At 32.6% G+C, this 20,031-nt stretch overlaps 1 protein-coding gene and 1 pseudogene across 1 annotated transcript in view; both read left to right on the top strand.

Moving 5' to 3' along the window:
* Positions 6,369-8,277, top strand: LOC104772384 (annotated as a pseudogene).
* Positions 19,126-20,031, top strand: part of LOC104772383 — a 2,052-nt gene continuing 1,146 nt past the window's right edge. Inside the window, exons 1-4 of the mRNA XM_010497007.1 lie at positions 19,126-19,179; positions 19,272-19,347; positions 19,436-19,585; positions 19,705-19,887. Of these exons, the coding sequence (XP_010495309.1) occupies positions 19,130-19,179; positions 19,272-19,347; positions 19,436-19,585; positions 19,705-19,887 (459 nt within the window). The 5' untranslated portion in view covers positions 19,126-19,129. The remainder of the gene's footprint in view (positions 19,180-19,271; positions 19,348-19,435; positions 19,586-19,704; positions 19,888-20,031) is intronic.

Raw genomic sequence — 20,031 nt, 5'->3', positions numbered from 1 at the left:
TCTCGCCACTTTTTCAAAGTGGCTTCTTGATATCGGGGATGGCAAAAGCAACAAAACAAAGTGGAGATATGGAGATAGAAATTCCGGATGATTTATTAATGAATACAAGTGGAAATCCTATTCAAGCAATAGTTAAAGAAAACTAAGGTGAAAATTTTGCAAGCAGAACTGATCCAACGTTCTATAGGGAAAGAGCTATTCTAAGTCCAAGAAATGATGATGTTGATAAGATAAATCAATTTATGCTTAGCAAGCTACCAGGTATGCAAATTAAATAGGATATGGAATATGGATATTGAAGTAATAATTTTTAAAAATACTAATATTAAATACATATTGATGTAGTATTTTTCTATCAATTAAATTATCAATCTACAATTTGCATTAATCAACTCACTAAGAATACACAAATATGCTTAATCTATTCTTAAACAGGAAAAGGTTCTTTTGTAACAATCTTAACTAACAAACTGATTCAAAGAAAGAAAACAAGACAATTCAAACAATGCAAACTCAAAGAAACAAAACACAACTAGCAACAAACTTTAAATCAAGATTAAACAAGTGAACCTTAGGCAAGGTAATTGACTTGGGAGATAGCTAACCAATCCTAGATGTCTAAGCAACAATCAAGAACAATCCTATGGCTAAGAACACTTATGCAAATCAATTCATTTCCGTTATAGAGATTCCTATGCTAATCAAGTGATAATCAACAATTTCCAAAGGCAATCACAAGGCAAACATGCATTAAGAACAAGTCTAAATACCACTAAGCACCCTAATCATCAATTTCCATTGGCTAGGAATACAAAGCTCTTGATTAATTTGGTTCGGGAATTTCATCAAACATCTTATGGGCATGGAAATCCTAATGTCTAGATTCAAGCATGATCAAGGCTATCTAGCATTATTAACACTAATCAAGATAATTAACACATAAATAAAGCCTTAGACATCAAAGATCAATCATCTATCTCCTTAATCTACCTAGCCCAAAGTTTTAAGGATCTACTCACTCATCATCATGATCACACAAAGGAAAGAGTTTGATCTTTGTGAAATCATAATAAGAGATTTAAAGGAGAAATTGCTATTAAAAACTTAGAAGTACTCAATCATTCAACAAACCAAGAGTAGATAAGCTTAAGAACCCTAAGTGGCTGCTAAACAGAATATAAGATAAAGGATAAAAGGGAGCCGGGTCAATCCAGTTCAAACCGGTTTAAACCCGGATCAAAACTAAAACAAGTGAGGAGCCTGGCGGCTCCACGCGGGCAGGGTTTGGCCGATGGGAGGTGGCCGATGGCTTCACGCGGGCAAGGTTTGGCCGATGGGGGTGGCCAATGGGAGGTGGCCGATGGCTTCACGCGGGCATGGTTTGGCCGTGGGAGGTGGCCGCTGGCTTCACGTGGAAAAGGTTTGGCCGCGGGAGGTGGCTGCTGATGGTGGCGATCAAGTGCGTCTCCTGTTCCATCAGCTTTTGTTTGGCTGTTGGTCTTGACCGCTTTCTTCACGCGGGCAAGGTTTGGCTGGTGGGAGGTGGCCGATGGCTTCACGCAGGCATGGTTTGGCCGCGGGATGTGGCCGCTGGCTTCACGCGGAAAAGGTTTGGCCGCGGGAGGTGGCCGCTAATGGTGGTGATCAAGTTCGTCTCCTGTTCCATCGGCTTGTGTTTGGCTGCTGGTCTTGACCACTTGCTTCACTCGGCCACCGTTTTGCCGGTGGTCTTGGCCGCTGATGGTGGTGATCAAGTGCCTCTTCTCCACTTCACTCTTCTTTGCTTCTTTGCATCGAAACAAGTCCAAATGCTCCAAATGTGATGATTTTACTCCAAGAACCTGAGAGGTAGCACACTAGATGCATATGCTCCTAAAACAACCTAGAATGTTAAGATTATGCAACAAAACTAACCAAAAACAAGGCTTAAAACCCAACAAAAAACAAGATATCACATATCTAAAATTCCATCTTTATTTTTTTATTTACAGGTGAGGAGAGACGATATCTTAACTCTGATAGTATTGAAACGTCAGATAAAAGTGCTCATGATAATATGATCTACACTCAGGATTTCCTAAACAGTATATAAGTTTCTGGATTGTCAAGTCATGCTTTAACATTGAAAATAGGAGCACCTGTCATGTTGCTAAGGAATATAGATCCTAAGGGAGGTTTGCGTAACGGTTCGAGGTTAATTATTACTCATATGACCAATCATGTAATCGAAGCAAGAATTGTGAGAGGAAAAAGGTTGGTGATAAAGTACTTATCCCTAGGATGTATGTTAGTCCACCTGATGCAAAGTTTCCCTTTCGTATGAGGCGACGAAAGTTTACTGTTACCGTGGCGTTTGCAATTACTATAAACAAAAGTCAAGGTCAGACGCTAGAACATGTTGGATTGTTTCTACCGAAACCGGTTTTCACACAGGGACAGCTTTATGTTGCCTTCTCTCGAGTCACAACCAGAAAATGCTTAAAGGTATTAATTACAGATAAAGATGGGAAATGCCAGAATAAAACACTTAATGTTGTTTTCAAAGAGGTATTTGAGACTGTATAATTATGGTGTGTAGTTGGATAATTGTTTTGGATATTTAGACTTGAATTATATTTTTTCTCTTAAATAAAGTGATTTTTAATATCTTTAACACTACCTCTATTTAATAGTCAGATATAGACTTTCATATTGGAAAAAACCATTTTCTAATTTTGACTTATTTTATATTATAAAATAAAAGATAAATACATTGTAGATGGTCTAAGAACATTTTATTAAAAAAATTCACATGATTATATTTTATTTGGTTTCAACAATGTTGTTTATAAACATATAATTGTTAGCTGTGTCATAAAATGTATATATAATTTTACATCATAACTATTAACTACAAACTTTATCTTTAATCTGTAATTATATATATAATAATAAATATTAAAAAATATTTAATAGTCAAACAAAAGGTGAGACACTAAAACGATTAAGAGGCAACGTTTAATCGTGACTGTTTGTATTCTTACAAATCTGGAATCCCCTTTTCGTTTTCGATAACAGAGAAGAAACAGGAAAAACCCTAATTGGAGAAAATCATGAGATTCGATTAGCGCCAAGGTCAAGGTCTAATTGATCTTCTTCCCGAAAGAACTAATTGGCGTATACACGCCAAGGTCTTACATTCTTGGAGTATCAGCGAGTTCTTTACAAAAAGAGTACTGCTTCTTGTGGATGTAGAGGTTAGTATCGTTAACTGAACATCATTCTTACTTAAAGTTCATTTTTTAACAATTCTTATATATACGACTTCCTACACAATTGTTATTAAACTGTGAAGAGTAACACAATCAAAACTACTTTTTTACCAAATACACTCGCTAAACTCCAGAAATATATCGACGATGTTGAATGGTATGATATTAGAAATTTTAAAGTAATCAATCCAACCATGAATGAGAGGAATACTCATCATCCTTATCAAATTAAATTCACGGACGATACCACTATGACGCTGGTCCAACAATTGAGTCCAAAGAATTACTTTTGATTCGAGTATTTGGATGATATATATCATGGAAAAATAAATCATCCCATCTCTTTCGGTAAGTGTTTCGTTAATTAATTTAATATTGATATGGTACAATATGTGAGTATAGTTAATTGTAACTTTGTGTTCGGGAATCTAGAATCTTTATAGGATTTGTTGTAACTTTGCGTATTGGTCCCTCCCTTAGAAAAGTATGAATTAAACTTTTACCAAATATAGATTTGCAACACTTTGGAAAGCTAAATTCTGTCTTTTTCCCAAATTAGTTGTCTGTGAGTGTATAGTAGATGTGGAAGATAAAAGAAGACCTGAGAGTGCCAATAATAGTAATGATGTTGTCACGTTGTTGAATGGTAGGTAAAAGACATTTACTCTACCTTTAGGACAATTACGTTTTAAAGTTGTCTCTGTTAAATTTTTTTATTAATTTGATAAACATGTAGGAATGAAACTGTGAAATGTTGTGTCAAAGACAACTACACTTCTCAATTCATGTCTAAATGGCAATCAAACGGGTGTCATCTCATATACAAATCCGAACCTTTGTTTTGTGTAATGCGGTGTGTAACATAAAATAGTTCTGATATAATCTTCATAAGGTAACAAATATATTCACTTTAAACTGCAAATGTTTATAGGTGCACCATGTATCGAAAACACATTGGCCTATTAGAAGATCTTTATAAAACCACAGTTCGAAGGACTAGAGCATCACTAGGCTATGTAAGATTTGAATATGTGAAAATAACTTTATATACTTTATATATGATTATGTATGATGTTAAAATAATTTTGTTTCATACACTTTATATATTTACAGGTCTGAGTCTGCTGGACGTTATTACATAAACCATGTGATGGAGCATCAAAGTGAGAGTTCAGGGACTCAATCATAAAGAATGGACTCAGAAATGAAGATACAGTGGCTTAATGAACTTTTTGTATATGCAAACTTTAGTATAATTTTGAATATATATAGTACCAAAAAGAATGGTCTAAATAGAAGTACATTTATGGGTTACTTAAAATATTATTTTAATGGTCTAAACGAAATTACATATTATATTGTCCCAAATTATTATATCAAGGTAATTAAAATTGACCGTAACAATTGTATTTGGCTCATTTAAAACTTTGTTACGGTAAATTTGGGTTTAAACTTTGAAAATGGACTTTAAAATTTCAATTAAACTTTAAAAATGGACTTTAAAATTTCAATTTATATTTTGCATATGTAGATTAATACTATAAACATTTTATTAACTATTCATTTTATTATTTTAAAAAGTGAAAAAATAATATTTAATACGAAACTTAAAAAGATAATTTATATTTGAACATACGAACTACTATAAAAATTAAAAAAATTAAACAGGTTTTTAAAATATAATAAAAATTTGATTCAACATTATACAGAATTAAAATTTTTTTTTTTCTATTCAGTTCCTGCCCGCACAAGCGTGCGGGTAACTCTCCTAGTTTCTTGTAATACAATGAAGATCCAAGATGTTGTCCCAATTCAAACAGTGAAACAGCACAAAACGATGAGAGACCCCTCTTCACTTACGGAAAAGCATTCTACAGAACCCAACAAAAACGTGAACTTCACGTCACTATTCTCTGCTCTTATCGCTTGTGCCCTGAAGATGGTGGTACCTTTGTTGAGAACTGAGTTCTTGATTAAATCCTGCAACAAAGAAAGAAAGAATCTGTGAGAAGATGATGAAGAACAAGAAGCTTGGAAGTTAGATGGAGAAGAAGAAGTGATCGTACGGAGAAAAGAAAAGAGGAAGGAGAAGATTGCTATTTTGTTGTTGTGGATAGGGCTGGGCAAAATAACCGATAACCAAATAACCGACCGAAACCGAACCGAAAAAAACTAAACCGAACCGAACCGAAATTCTTCAAATACCCGAATGGTTAGTAAAAATCTATATCCAAACTAACCGAAACCGAACCGAACCGAACCGACAATTAAATGGTTAACCGAAATATCCGAAAACCTAGAAGATATCAAATATTATATACTTAATATTATGCAAAACTATAAAATAAACTTAAAATATAAATTATTTCTAGATTCAAAACAATTAAATATTTTAAATAATCAATATATGTAAATGTTATTATTTTGAATTTACAAAGTTAAATACTATTTTGTAAAATTGAATCAATATTTTTCCCTTTTTTGTATTTTTGTTATTGTATATTTGGTTAATTTTTGTTATATTCGGTTAGTTTTGGTTATATTTGGTTTATTTGGTTAATGTTAATATAATTTATGTTAGTTATGGTTATTTATTTAAATAACCAAACCGAAACCGAACCGAAAGAAACCGAACCGAACCGAACCGAAATTTCAAAAATATCCAAATGGTTACTATATTACTATATCCAAAATAACCGAAACCGAATACAACCGAACCGAAACCGAATGGTTAACCGAATGCCCAGGCCTAGTTGTGGACTTAGAAGTAATGGGCTGGAGTTAAGCCCACTTAAGGTTTGTGTTGTTTACTTGTTAGAGTCTAAGGAAGTGTGTTGTGTTAGTTATAGTATAGCTTATGTTAATATTGAAGTACCAGAAACAAATCTAATGTTAATATTTAGGCTTGCTGCATGGAGATCAATACAACTGTATAGCTTATGAAAACAGTAGCTGGGTCGGATATTTTGGTTCTGAGAAAGAGGTAAAGCTTTTAGACATTTTTGTAAAAGACAAGCAAGTTACTCTGATATATGTACCTGAGTGAGGGTATGTTACTTATCCAGGTTATAGGAGACTGGAAGAGTGTTGTCGACATTTTCCTAACGCACGATATTCGACCCGAGATTCTGTTTTTTGAGAGCGTACTTAAGCTCCTTCGACTGCATACATGCTTATGTATTGTACCTTTGCTTATGTGTGTGTTCTCAGTTCCACCTACATGAATCGCAGGCTAGGCAGAGGGACCAGGTTGTGTCCGGGCAGAGAGATCTGGGAAAATCCAGAAAGATCAGTCCCAGCCAGATCATGGAGATGAATCCATTAGAGGTTCAAGAACTAAGGAAATTCGAAGAAATTGACCTAAAATTAGAACCGTAAGTAGTCAAATCTCATCCTTTAATTAAGCCTTTGTCTGTAGAGTATGCTTTAATTATGCTTGTCTATCATTCAGAGAACTCTCAGACTCAAACACAGAGGAATCTGAAGAGAAGTTACTGAATGCCACTTCTGTTTCAGCTCTTGATATGATACTCAAGGTTAATTTTTGCAGAACGTAACTAGCCTGAATCTAATTTTTTATCGATATTGTTTATTTCATTTATGTTTTTAAGAATGTGATTTGTGCAGTCTCTGTGGAAGATTAGTGTTTTCTTAAGCGATTTTTTGAGGAATTATGTTCAAGAAGCACAACACAACCTGATAGATGATGATCTGTTCTTCCACAAGACATACTTCGTATCTTCCTACTCGACAATCTCAGTCTCACTACTCATCCTCTGGTCTCTGCTCTCATCTTTAAACCTTTGTGTCTTACGTGTGTTAATTACGTCTTTCTCAAGCTTCATATGTTTTTGTTGTTTACTATACTCTTCAGGAAGCAAACGGTGTTTCTAAGCTGTTTCTAAACATCTTCGAGCTTCTACCTCGCTGGAATTCGGCGAAAACGAATTGCGTTAGATGCAAGACAGATAGAGCGTATTCTGGTGAATGTTCTTTTGGTCTGATCATCAATGCTAATTCACTCAGAGTATTCAAGGCAAGTCATTTTTTTTTCATTTTGTTTTTAGTACTGAAAGAGAGTCAAGTCTTACATGAGATTGATGCTAGAAACGTTTTTGGGTAATCACAGTCTGCACTTGTGATTTATACATTTGCGACTACCCTTAAGATCATCAGGCTCAACGCAAAGATGCTTTGTGAAAAAGAAGGATGCGGGAAACGAAACTATGTTCAACATATGATAAATAAACTTCCATCTGTTTTCACAATTGGTAAGCCTATATATGATAAGCTATGGTTAGTAGCATTAACAACAAAATGCAGTAGTTTTGAGCATGTTTTCTCATATTGCTTTTAGCACTTGAGTGGGAGAACAATGAGACTGGAACAGAGATATTTCAATACAATTTCTGTCCTGGCGACTAAGATAGATATTCGTAAGATATACAAATACGAAGATGACAGTCCATACACCAAATACCGTCTCGTCTCAATGGTAAAGGGCCAAGTATCTAATTTGTTTCAGTTCCATTTAAGTTTTCTATGTTACCAGAAACAACTCCAAATATTAATATTCAGGTTTGATCGCATGAAATATCTATACAACTGTATAGCGTATGAAAATAATACATTTGTCAGACTCAGACATTACTGTTCTGAGATATAGGTAATATTACAGGTTTGCTCGCATGGAGATGGATACAACTGTGTAGCTTATGAAAACAATGGATGGGTCAGACATTTTCCTTCTGAGAAAGAGGTAAAAGAGCTTAGACTTTTATGGTGAAAGACACGCAAGCTACTCGATCTGTGACTGAGTGATGTATGTTGGCTGTCCAGGTTATTGGAGACTGGGATTGTGTTCTCAACAAATTTCGAGAACTGTATATTCGACCTGAGATTCTATTTTTTGAAAACGTAAGCTCCTTTTAGTGAATACTTGCTTCTTCTTTGTTTTTTCCTTTGCTTATGTGTGTGTTCTCAGATCCTCCTATATGAATTGCAGACTATGCAAGAGGGGAACTAGAAGTTTTCCGCGCTGGGATCTGATGATTGAGTGAGTGGCTTCCAATGGTGCAGGAAAGGGATTGATGTACATACAAAATGTGTTCTGAGTCTAAGTCAAAGCCTTTATAGGAGTACGTAGAACAATGTTTTGGTGGTGTTACACAACTGTGAATAGGCTTGTCTGTATTTTGTTTTTGCCTAAATTCAACATCCTGTTGTTTATATCATTCTTCCAAATTCAACACTTGTAACACAACTCAGTTTGATGCGTTGGCCGGTAAGTGGTAAAAGAAGCTTTCTTTATCCCATTTGTTAGATTTAGACAATCATCCCATCTAGACATAAACAGGGTCGATATGGACACTCACTTAGGGGGTGTATTGAAACCATGATTTTAGAAGATCTGGTGAGATTTAAAAAATTTGGAATTTTGAATCCCACATAAAACCATGAGATTTGGGGGGGTGTATTCAAACCATGATTTTGGAGAATTTGATGGGATTTAGGAAATTTAGAATTTTGATAGATTTTAGGTAAGTTCATATGATTTTCTGTAAAATTCTTTCAAATCCCACCTAAAACCATGGGATTTGGATTTCTGTATTTTTAACTAAACAAATCCTCTAGAATCCTCCAAAATCCTAAAAATTATTAAAATCCTAATCCACAAAACTGTTTTGAATAACAGTGGATTTTAAAGTAGATTTTTAAATCATCAGTTCAATAACAAGAGATTTTAATGGATTTTAAAGTAGACTTTTAAATCATCAGTTCAATAACGGTAGATTTTAATAGACTTTTTAAAATCCATGATTGAATAACATAGAATTTGTAAATTTCACACAAATCACTTAAAATGTCAAGTTGAATACACCCTCCTTGGATTTCTCTATTTTTAACTAAACAAATCCCACCTAAATCCTTCCGAATCTCAAAAATCATTAAAATCCAAATCCACAAACTATTTTGAATAACAGTGGATTTTAAAGTAGATTTTTTAAATCATCAGTTCAATAACAGTGGATTTTAATAGACTTTTTAAAATACATGATTGAATAACATAGGATTTGTAAGTTTCACACAAATCACTTAAAATGTCAAGTTGAATACACCCCCCTTAGTTTTTTTGGTAGGTATTTTATCTTAGTGATATGGACATCAAATTCAAAGAAAAATCATTTACACTTCTTCAAGTTCCACATGTCCATATATGCACCAAACCACACATGATCAAACACAAATTCATCCAAGACTCAAACTGCCTTATTTGGAATCAAATGCCTTAAATCTCCATTGGCTCTTTCCAAAAATTATTGGGCACAAATTGGAGACTCTCTACTAATTTAAGAAGCTTCTAAATGTGCACAACTTCTGTCTAGATATAAGGAACATTAACGCTTTTCTCATACCAATTATGAATTTATGTTAAATGTTAAAAAAATGTGTATTTAACAAAAAAATTGTTTTAGCCCAAATTCAACAAAATTTTGTAGTAAGTATATAATAAATTTTCACAAACCAATTAAACAACATAAACATTCATTAACAACTAATATTTCAATTTAAAATATAAAGAAATAAGATAGACTATAGTACAATATAAACTACCTTTAAATCATTACTGTATCTAGACAAAAAATAGTAAATTATGAAAATAATTTATCTTTTAATATAACTAGGTTTTGAACCCACGGTTTATTTGATATATTTTATATGATTGATGACAGTTATGAAATATTATCTTATAGAAAACTCTAAATTACTATTACGGCAAAACTTTTATTTCAGATACACAATTTTTTTAAAATATAAAAATGACTTGTGCTAGAAAATCAAATCTGATCAAAAGAATCATGAATTTAACTGGACGTCTAGGCGAGACGGATCATTCGAACTGGTGACTTTGTATATACTAAACCATTTCTAATTTCTTTGACCATCAGACAAACCTTTAAAAATTTTCATTAATTATAATATTTTAAACTTTATAAATTTTTGAATTTAGACGCCTGATAAATCAAGCTTCATGCTCATTCGTAGTTCAAATATTTTAATATATAAATTTTACATAATTTCAAAAATGTCAATTATTGAGATATTTGATCCCTATTGGACGTGTAAAAAAATCTTAATATAAAAATTCTGGAAATTTAAAAAATGTTAATCACTGACATGTCGAATCCCGATTAGTTGTTTTAAATCCTAGGTGGACAGTATTATGAGCTTATAGCTTTTACTTTTATTTAGTATATCTAATTATATAAAGCTTGATGACAAAATTACTAATTAACAAGATTTTGACACGTGTCAATTGTATCACTCAGATATTGACACGTGTAAAAAATAAAAATGTAGAAATTCAAAACTTACCATAAAATGTTTTATAGAAAAAAAAATAGAGAAAAGAAAACCTAATTTTATTCAAAATCTTTTAAAGAAAAAAAAAACCCTTCTAAACTTCCAAAAGTTAAAAAAAAATTGTTTTGAACAGTTTAAAAAAAATAAAAGACAATTATAGGAAAATTATAAAATTTAAACAGCTTTAAAAATTAGAAAAGATCATTATAAGGAAATTATATAAGGTTCTAATTTTACAAGAAAAAGGATTACTTTTCTATAAGATAAAAAAATATGATTGTGAAAATTATACAATTAATTACTGTTTCTAAAAAAAATATAAGTATTCACCTTTACATAAAGAAAGAGACTGTTGAAGTAAAATAAAATAAAATAAAATAAAAATAGATTGTTTCATATTTTTTTCACCAATCAAATAATTTATTCAAAAAGACTGCTATTGTAATATATAAAATTAACATATGCATTTTTGTAACTATAAAAATTTTAAAGTGAAGAGACATATAATAGGTTATTTAATGTGTTTATAAAGACAATTTGTTGGTAGTAGTAAATATTAAAGAGTATACTTTAACAGTAAAATATTTGTGTGTATACAAATACATTTTTAGTGGTAATGTAGATAGTAGATTTGTAAATAGATATACATTAGTGTATTATAGCAAGCAAAAAAAACTATTTTCTATAACTAAAAGTTTATCTCTTTACTTTTATAAATTTTTTTTACTTACGAAAAGAATTAAATATATATTCTTTGTTAATTAAATTTTATCTTAATAACTTTGAACTCATGTACAATTGTTTTCTTTAACTAAAAGTGTATCTATTTTTTTTTTTCAACCAAACAATAAATTAAAAGAAAATTCTAATGTAAGTTGCCCAAAAGCCTCAGGAAAGGGGTTTACAAAAGAAACTTCAGAGATAAGAAAACGCGTGAAAGGACCGACCCTTTTTAACAAAAATAATAAATAATAAATATAATATAATAAATAAACTACAACTAGTGGTCCCATACCCACTAGCCACCTAATCACAATCACCACCAACAGCGGAATAACAATACCAATAAATATCCAATAATATAATCATAAATATAACATCAACAATATCCAATAATCAAATAACAGGAAAACATAGAACCAGCAATCTAGCAATGTTCTAATGACCCAACTCTAGCAACCTAGCAATGCCAGACAACATTAAACCGAGTCCCTAGAAAATCCTCCTCTTCATTGCCTTGATTCCACGATCACACTTTGCCTTTACCTACACCACAAACACATATTGTAAATGCATGAGTATTTTATAAACACTCAGTAAGACAATCCTCCCATCTACTGGGCTATACACACAAGCAATAGAGTCATCTCTAACCATCAAACAACAATCAACAATCAACAATAACAAACCAGGACTCTGCATCGACCGACACCCAGTGGCGGACCCAGACAAAAAAATTAGGGAGGTCAAAAAATATTTTTAAGACAATATCATATAGTTTATTTTGTAATGATATTTCATAAACACTAAGAAAAAATAATTCTCATAAGCAGTTTTAAAAAAGGTAAAGAAAAAAACTGTAACTTTTTAAAGAAAATAATAGATGTATAAGAAAAATGATATGCATTTAAGTTGAATTGAAAAAAAGAACAATAATGGTGTAACATTGGAGAATTGAACCAGGTTTGGGAGTGTCAAAACATAGAGAATTACCAACTGTGCTGTTGGAAATTTTGTATTTTCCTATGCACAAAATTATATTTGACAATTCACCAGGTCAAGTGACCTCCCTTACCCTTTACTGGGTCCGCCATTGCCGACACCAACATGCATCGACCGACGCCACATGGGGATGCATCGAGCGACACAGGAGCTGCATCGACCGACACCCAATCTGCATCGACCGACACATGCTCGACATAACACGGAAACCCTAGAGTTTTACGCGCCGTCCTTGCACTTGCAACGACCGACGCAAGATATGCATCGACTGATGCAATGCCGAGCATCGTGTTTTCCCCGAAGCTTCTTGTCGGATCTTCATTCCTACAACCACAAAACTTGATCCCAAGCCACAAGAAAGCTTCCTAACGTCCCTAGCAATGATCTAACAAGTCTAACATCACACAACAAGCAGATTAAAGAGTTCTCTAGCTTAGATAAGCCATGGTCCTGTACTTACCTTTGCCAAGACGATTTTGAACCTGGAACAAGCAATAAAACACTCCTACCAAGCTTCTACAACGTTCTAAGCCTCAGATCCCACCAGAAAACACCCCAAACTTTAAGAAATCGCCAAGAACACTTAAGAACACCAAGAACTCTTCTCTTTCTCTTTCGTTTCTCTCAAAAGCGGCTAAACACCCTAATGAGACAAAACACGAGCTTAAGGGTTTTCCTTTACCCAAAACGCAGTGTTTAACTTAAGTCAAAATGCAGGAACTCAACCTTGCATCGACCGATGCATATAGTGCATCGACCGATGCATATAGTGCATCGACCGATGCAATCCCTAAACCGGGATTTCGGTTCGCGGGCGTTACAACGCGAAACACGGGCAAGACAATCCGCCTTTGTATTTGACGCATGCGGGATCCAAGAGATGGAGAATAGTGGGAAGGACTCCAGCGAGTTAAACTCATTGAGCATGATCAGAACCGGGGGAGGATACAAGCAAGCCAAGCTGGTGCTTGCGGCCGTCTTTAGAATAAGTATTTAATCGGCCCAAATTTTCCCAAAAATTCATTAGTTCTACTGGAAACATACTTCTACCTAAGATTTGAGGTCGCAAGTTCGACTATCAGAAGATACAATTTTACCTTCTTTTTTTTTTGGTTTGTAACCACCAAAGTCTCAGCGCCGGCTCTGAGCATGATGGAGAACGACGACCAATCTTCAGGGGGCTGCACCATAGTGAGTAGCTTAGCACAATTAGTCTCGAAATGTTGACAAGCGATCCATGCAGTACGTATCCGCTTCATGGCCCACAACAACGCTTCTAACTCCGAATGCAGGGGGAAGGGGCTCCGTTTTAGAAACTTGGCCCCCTACAACAAGGTTCACTTCTCACCAACGCAACACCACCAGCCCAATCCTGAATGCACATTGGTTGTTTTCCAAGACCATCAATCTGACAATGCAGTGAAGAAACCTGGACATCCGAAGACGGAGATAGAGCTTACATGACCGCCGTAAAAGAGAGCGCCTCTTCCCAGGCTAACTTATCGCCCAAAGCCTGATTAATTATATCGTTCACCTCGATCTCTAAACCTTGAAAAACTTTTTTATTTATGGCCTTCAAGATTGCCCATAAAATCCATGGTAATTGAAGAAGTTGATCAGGATCACCCTGTTGAGAGGCATCCCTCCATAAAACAAATTCCAAATTCGAGTACACCGACTTATATGGAAAACCCCCTGACGAGACCAGAGTCGTAAATAAATCTCAAACTTCACACGAGCGAGGGCATTCAAAGAAAACATGATTAATAGTCTCAACCACAGAGTCACACTCTTTACACCAAATATCACATTGGACACCTCGGTGTATCTATCTACTTTTATAGATAGTTTTTACTTACTAAAACTATTTACTTTATATTCTTTGTTATTTTTAATTTTATTTTAAAAACTCTAAACCCGCGCATCGGGCGAGTCCTAATCTAATATTTTATAATTGGTTCCTCTAAATTACTTATGTAAACAATGTTCATCCAAATTGGCTCAATTGAGTTTATTATATATAGTTGTTGACAAAATATATATATATTGGTTACTTATTAGGGGCTGTTTTTACCTTTTTATATATATATATATATATATATATATATATATATATATATATATATATGTGTGTGTGTGTGTGATTGCTTTTAAAATATTTTTTAGAAAAGATATCTAAGGAGGCTATATTGAACTCTATTCAATTTATTAATTTCTTAATTCTGTGAAATTCAAGTGTTGTTCAAAATTCAATAGTTTTGTACAACAACATTATTTAATAGAAATTTAACAGAAAAGCTAGTGTAACAAAACATTTTTTTGATAGGAATTCAAAGTATTATTTGATACTAGGCCAATACCGCACATACAAATAAAATCTCCATAAATTAATATTCAACAACTTAATAAATACGACAAAATTGTTCTCAATCGGGCTGATAAAAGTTGACAAAATATAATAAATTAGATTTTAACTTGCGGTACACCGTGGAATAATTTTTTATTTTTTAATTGTAGTATTATGTTGATATTGTTTGTTTTATTTAGTATTTAAGATTGTATAATTGTATATTGATTGTAAATTCTAAAAGCCACATGACAATTTGTTTTCTTACATAATTGTTATTTAATCAACATAATCATAATATTATAATATTAATGGTATTAAAAATAATGAAATGATGATTTATTCGTGTTGTAACATCAAGTTAATAATATTTTAAATTTTTGTTAATATCGATCCAAACCCGTCCGCCGTATAACCCCGCTCGATGAGATTTTAAATTTTGAAAAGTTTTTAAAATACTCTATCTAGCTAGTACAATTAAACGGTTTGACTAAGAATCAAATTAAACAAATACAATATTAGATGTTCTTAAAATCATAATATGTTTTTTTCTATATTAACATTTTTGAAGTACATTTTGTGTTATGCCCTTTTAGTTTTGCTAATTTAAAATTTTATTTACAACATTAACTCTTCAAAAATTTCCAAAAATAACATTGCACAGAAACTCAATTACTAAAACTTCTTAAATTGATCAACATTTGTTACGTTTATTGCCATAAAATCTTTACAACATCTATACATTTCGCGTTTTCCAAAAACAACTATAGCCATTAAAGTTTTAACCCGCGGTATACCGTAGGACTATTATTTTTATTATAATTTATATTTTATGTTTTATCTATTTGTTAAATATTAGATGTTTTGTAAATAGAGGAATAACTAAATTTTCCGGTTGTTGTGCGGCTAAATATTTATATTATTTTTTAACCCGCAATACACTTCATGACTATTTTTTGTTATATTTAGTTTATTTTGTTTAGTGTTTGAGATTCTATTTTGATTTTTAATTATTATAACAAAAAATAAGAGATCTAAATACATAATCAGTAATTTATACGTTGTGATTAAGTCACATTTTTCCTAATGATTTCATTATTTTACAAAATATTAGTTAAATCAACTTGATTTTATGTCAAATATTCTAATATTAGTAGTGTTGATAAATAATAAAATGAAGATTTAACTCGTGTTAATACAAATTTAATAATATTTTATTAATTCCAACATGTCTTCTTTATAACGCATCTACTATATAACCATATTATATAGTATTTTAAACTTTTTTAATTTTACATATTCGTAATAGTTAAAATTTTTATTAAGTTTATATATGTTAATTATAATAAATTTCAATCGAAGTTTTGATCTATACATTTTTGAAGTACGTTTTGTGTTATGCCCTTTAAGTTTTGCTTATTTAAATTTTTACTTACAACATTAACCCTTCAAAAATTTCCAAAAATAACATTACTACAGATTTTCTTTCCTAAATATTTTACATTCCATTCTAACTAAATAATTACAGCAAAATCAATATGAAAACACAAAATATGACATTTTTAACTACATCTTCTATTGTGTATTGAAAATATTCTATCTATGAATCTTTTGCAAACCAAGAAAACAACAATTTGATACCTATTTTGTTTTCCAATTCCTGTGAGTTTTGATTCTTAACGTAAGAAGAATTTCGATTCACATTTATTTAAATATTATAATTAATATAATAACTTAATGAAATTTGAAAATATTAAGAATATGTAAAATTAAAAAAGTTTAAAATACTATATAATATGGTTATATAGTAGATGGGTTATAAAGACAACATGTTGGAATTAATAAACTATCATTAAATTTGTGCTAACACGGGTTAAATGTTCATTTTATTATTTGTAAACACTATTAATATTAGAATATTTGACATATAAAATTAAGTTGATTTAACTAAGATTGTGTAAAATAATTAAATCATTAGGAAAATGTGACTTAATCATAGTGTATAAATGACTTATTATGTATTTAGATCCCTTATTTTTTTATTCTTGTAATAATTAAAAATCTAAATAAAATCTCAAACCTAAACAAAATAAACTAAATATAACAAACAAATAGTCATGAAGTATATTATGGGTTAAAAATGAATATAAACATTTGGCTACACAAACGGTCGAAAAATTTAGTTATTCCTCTATTTGCAGAACATCAAATATTTAACCAAAAAGATATAATATAAAATATAAATAATAATAAAAATTATATGCACGCAGTGTACTGCGGGTTAAAATCTAGTATGTATTCAAATTCCGAGTCAAAATAAAATAAAATAAATGACTAAATGGGCCATTTGTTGCTTTTAGCATTTAAACAGAAAATAAGAATTTAGTAAAACCAAAAACAAAATGCCCAAATTCAACAAATTAAATATTATATAGGAATCGAAGATGATGATGATGATTCATATAACGTTTCATGCAAGGTGGAGAAAGGGAATCTCATTTTAGACTAAAATTTTTTGGATTAACTCTAAAAATAAATGAGATATTTGACCAGAATAAATGTGACACAAACTGAAAATACGAAGGCAAATCAATATTTCCGTTTTAAACTTTTTAATGAATGCTTTTACTTCTTTCCAGTAGTATATATAAAGTTATTCGTAGAGAGCCTTTCTCTTCCACCAGATGATAGATAACGAATACACTGCATCTCACTATACTTGCGACATCCACATATATATACCAGTTGTTAACCAATCAACGCTCGGAGTGGTTTTGATTTTATAGGTTAAACAGGCCAAGTGACAATATGATCACAAGGCTTTTGAAGGCATCATGAGCAACGACTGGTTTATATTTGGATGTCATAAGTGTCGAAATTGGTGAGCAACATGTATTAAAATGGCTGCCTGTTCAAACCCTCATAGCTTGATAGAAAGCTCAAAGATCTCCCACTCTTGAAAATACTCGAGTTATATGATTATTGATCTTTCTATCAAGCTATTAGGGTTTGAATTGTGAACAGCCTTGTGACGATCCCTCATAGCTGATCTTTAATCCTGAATTCTTTGATTCGTCAAAGAAGAAGAAACTGAAATGTTTGGTTATCAAAACATGCAGGTATATATATACTCCTAAATCTTCAATCTCTAATCCTTCCTCAGTTCTCAAGGATGTTCACATATCCGTATACGAGTGTTTGTGTGCATCCTTGAGAAGTGTTGGAACCTCCTCACAGTTTCAGCTGTCCGCATCCTCTCAACGATCCGTAAAGAGGTTGAGAGTTTCTGAAAACAACAATGTCTTCGACTTTTATGGATGGTGATACAACTTTTGTCTTTGTCAGATGCCATTTCCTTTAAATGTTGGTTTCCGTGCGTGAACGCATACACTCAACGATTTATTTTTCGGTGCATCAACCTTTATGTATTATATTCGTCGAAGAGATCTATCTATCAATTCTTCCTTCTTTAGCTCTACTAGCAGTGCAGCCGCGCCACCTGATTTACACAACAAATATCCCAACTTCATCGGTCAGTAGTAGCTTGTCTTTGAAGAAATCTCGCAATGCAAAGTAGGAAGAAGTTGGTCATAGGTGTTTTGTCTATTGTCTCTGCATCTTTGCGGTTAATAGAATTTAAATGTCCCTTTTTGAATCTCTCCCCAGTAAAATTACCGTTCAAGTTCTTGGCTTTTTCAAGATTCATGTCTATCAAAGCTGTTACATTGCTCTGAATATAGCAGCAAGTGCAAGTCATGTCAGTTAGTGGGATATCTCTTTGCACCACGATTTTAAGTGCCAGCAAAGCAAAATAAATTAAGAGATATCTATGTATTAGTAGTGGTAGAAAAATCTACATGTAGTAGTTTTGTATAGACGAAAAATTAAGAGATCTCTTCACTTTATAGTGAATGATGATCATAAATTTGCAATTGAAGGACGAAACTGAACTGAAACGGGATAATGGTGAAATTTGGACAATATATATATAAATAGTGGGGGCGATACAAAAAAAAAGCAACCTTTCTTTCGCCAACCCTCTATGGTCACACCAAGCAAGAACAATTCCCAGAAAGCGTGATAGATGATCTTGTCTTCCATGGTATATTATTCTGAAAAACGATAAGAAATTTGGTGAGAATTGGTGTTGTAGTGCAAGAAATGGATAGTGTGCCCACCAAGTGTCCGACGAAAGTTCTCAATACCATGGGGCATGGGAGGGAGACGATGGGAAAAGTTTTCGCGCTCAATTCTTTAATAGAACACGTGACCCTCACGTCACGTGAACAACACCCAACTGACTCTGCTGACCCTTCTTAATTATATAGATCACTTTCTTCTTCTTCCCTCTCTTCACTCTTGAGTCTTGACCCCCATTTTCTCGAGAAAGAAAAGCTCAATTCTTGTTTTCTCGGAACGTTTTGTTTTCAATTCCAGCCTGAACATGGAGATGGATCCATCAGACGTGAAGAAACTTGTAGCAGTTGATTCTTCGTAAGTAGTCAAAATCTCATCCTCTCCGAGTAATTTAATTTAATTTATGCTTCTCCCTTAAATTTTCTCAATGAGAATTCGTGCTCATTCAGAGACTCAGCCGCAGAAGAATCTGAAGAGAAGAAACTAAACGCCACTTCTGTTTCAGCTTTTGATATGATACTCAAGGTTTGATTTTGCACAACTTAACAAGCGCCTGAATCTTTTTTGTTTAATTTTGATTCATGTTTCCAAGAATGTGATTTTTTTTTTGCAGTCTCTTTGGAAGATTAGCGTTTTCTTAAGCGACTTTTTGATGAGTTATGTTAAAGAAGCACAACACAGCCTCACAGATGATGAATCTGTTCTTCCACAAGACATACTTCGTATCTTCCTTCTCAAAAAACTCAGTCTCGCTCATCCTCTGGTCTCTTCTCTCATCTTTTAAAAACCCTTTTGTGTCTTATGTGTGTTGTTAATTACTTCTTTCTCAAGATTCATCTGTTTTTTTTTTTTTGTTCTTGTCTATTATTATATACTCTTCAGGACGCAAATGGTGTTTGTGACCTGTTTCTTAACATCTTGGAGCATCTGCCTCGCTGGAATTCACACTTTGAAGTGAAGGAAGTGGCGAAAAAGATTTGCAATAGATGCAAGATGGGTATGGAATATCCAGTTGAACGTTCTTTTGGTCTGATCATCAATGCTGGTTCACTCAGACAAGTCAAGGCAAGTCCATTTTTTTTGTTTTTTTTTGGGTCCTTAATTAATCTATTTAAGCAAATGAGAAGAAACCTATCTTTCTTGAAACTGAGGCTAGAAACGTTTTTGGTTATCACAGGCATTATTCGAGAATCTTACATTCGATAAGAT

This window comes from Camelina sativa, chromosome 20, assembly GCF_000633955.1.
Source record: "Camelina sativa cultivar DH55 chromosome 20, Cs, whole genome shotgun sequence".
NCBI lineage: Eukaryota > Viridiplantae > Streptophyta > Magnoliopsida > Brassicales > Brassicaceae > Camelina > Camelina sativa.
The sequence above is the reverse complement of the archived record's forward strand: the minus strand, read 5'-3'. Positions and strand labels throughout refer to the sequence as shown.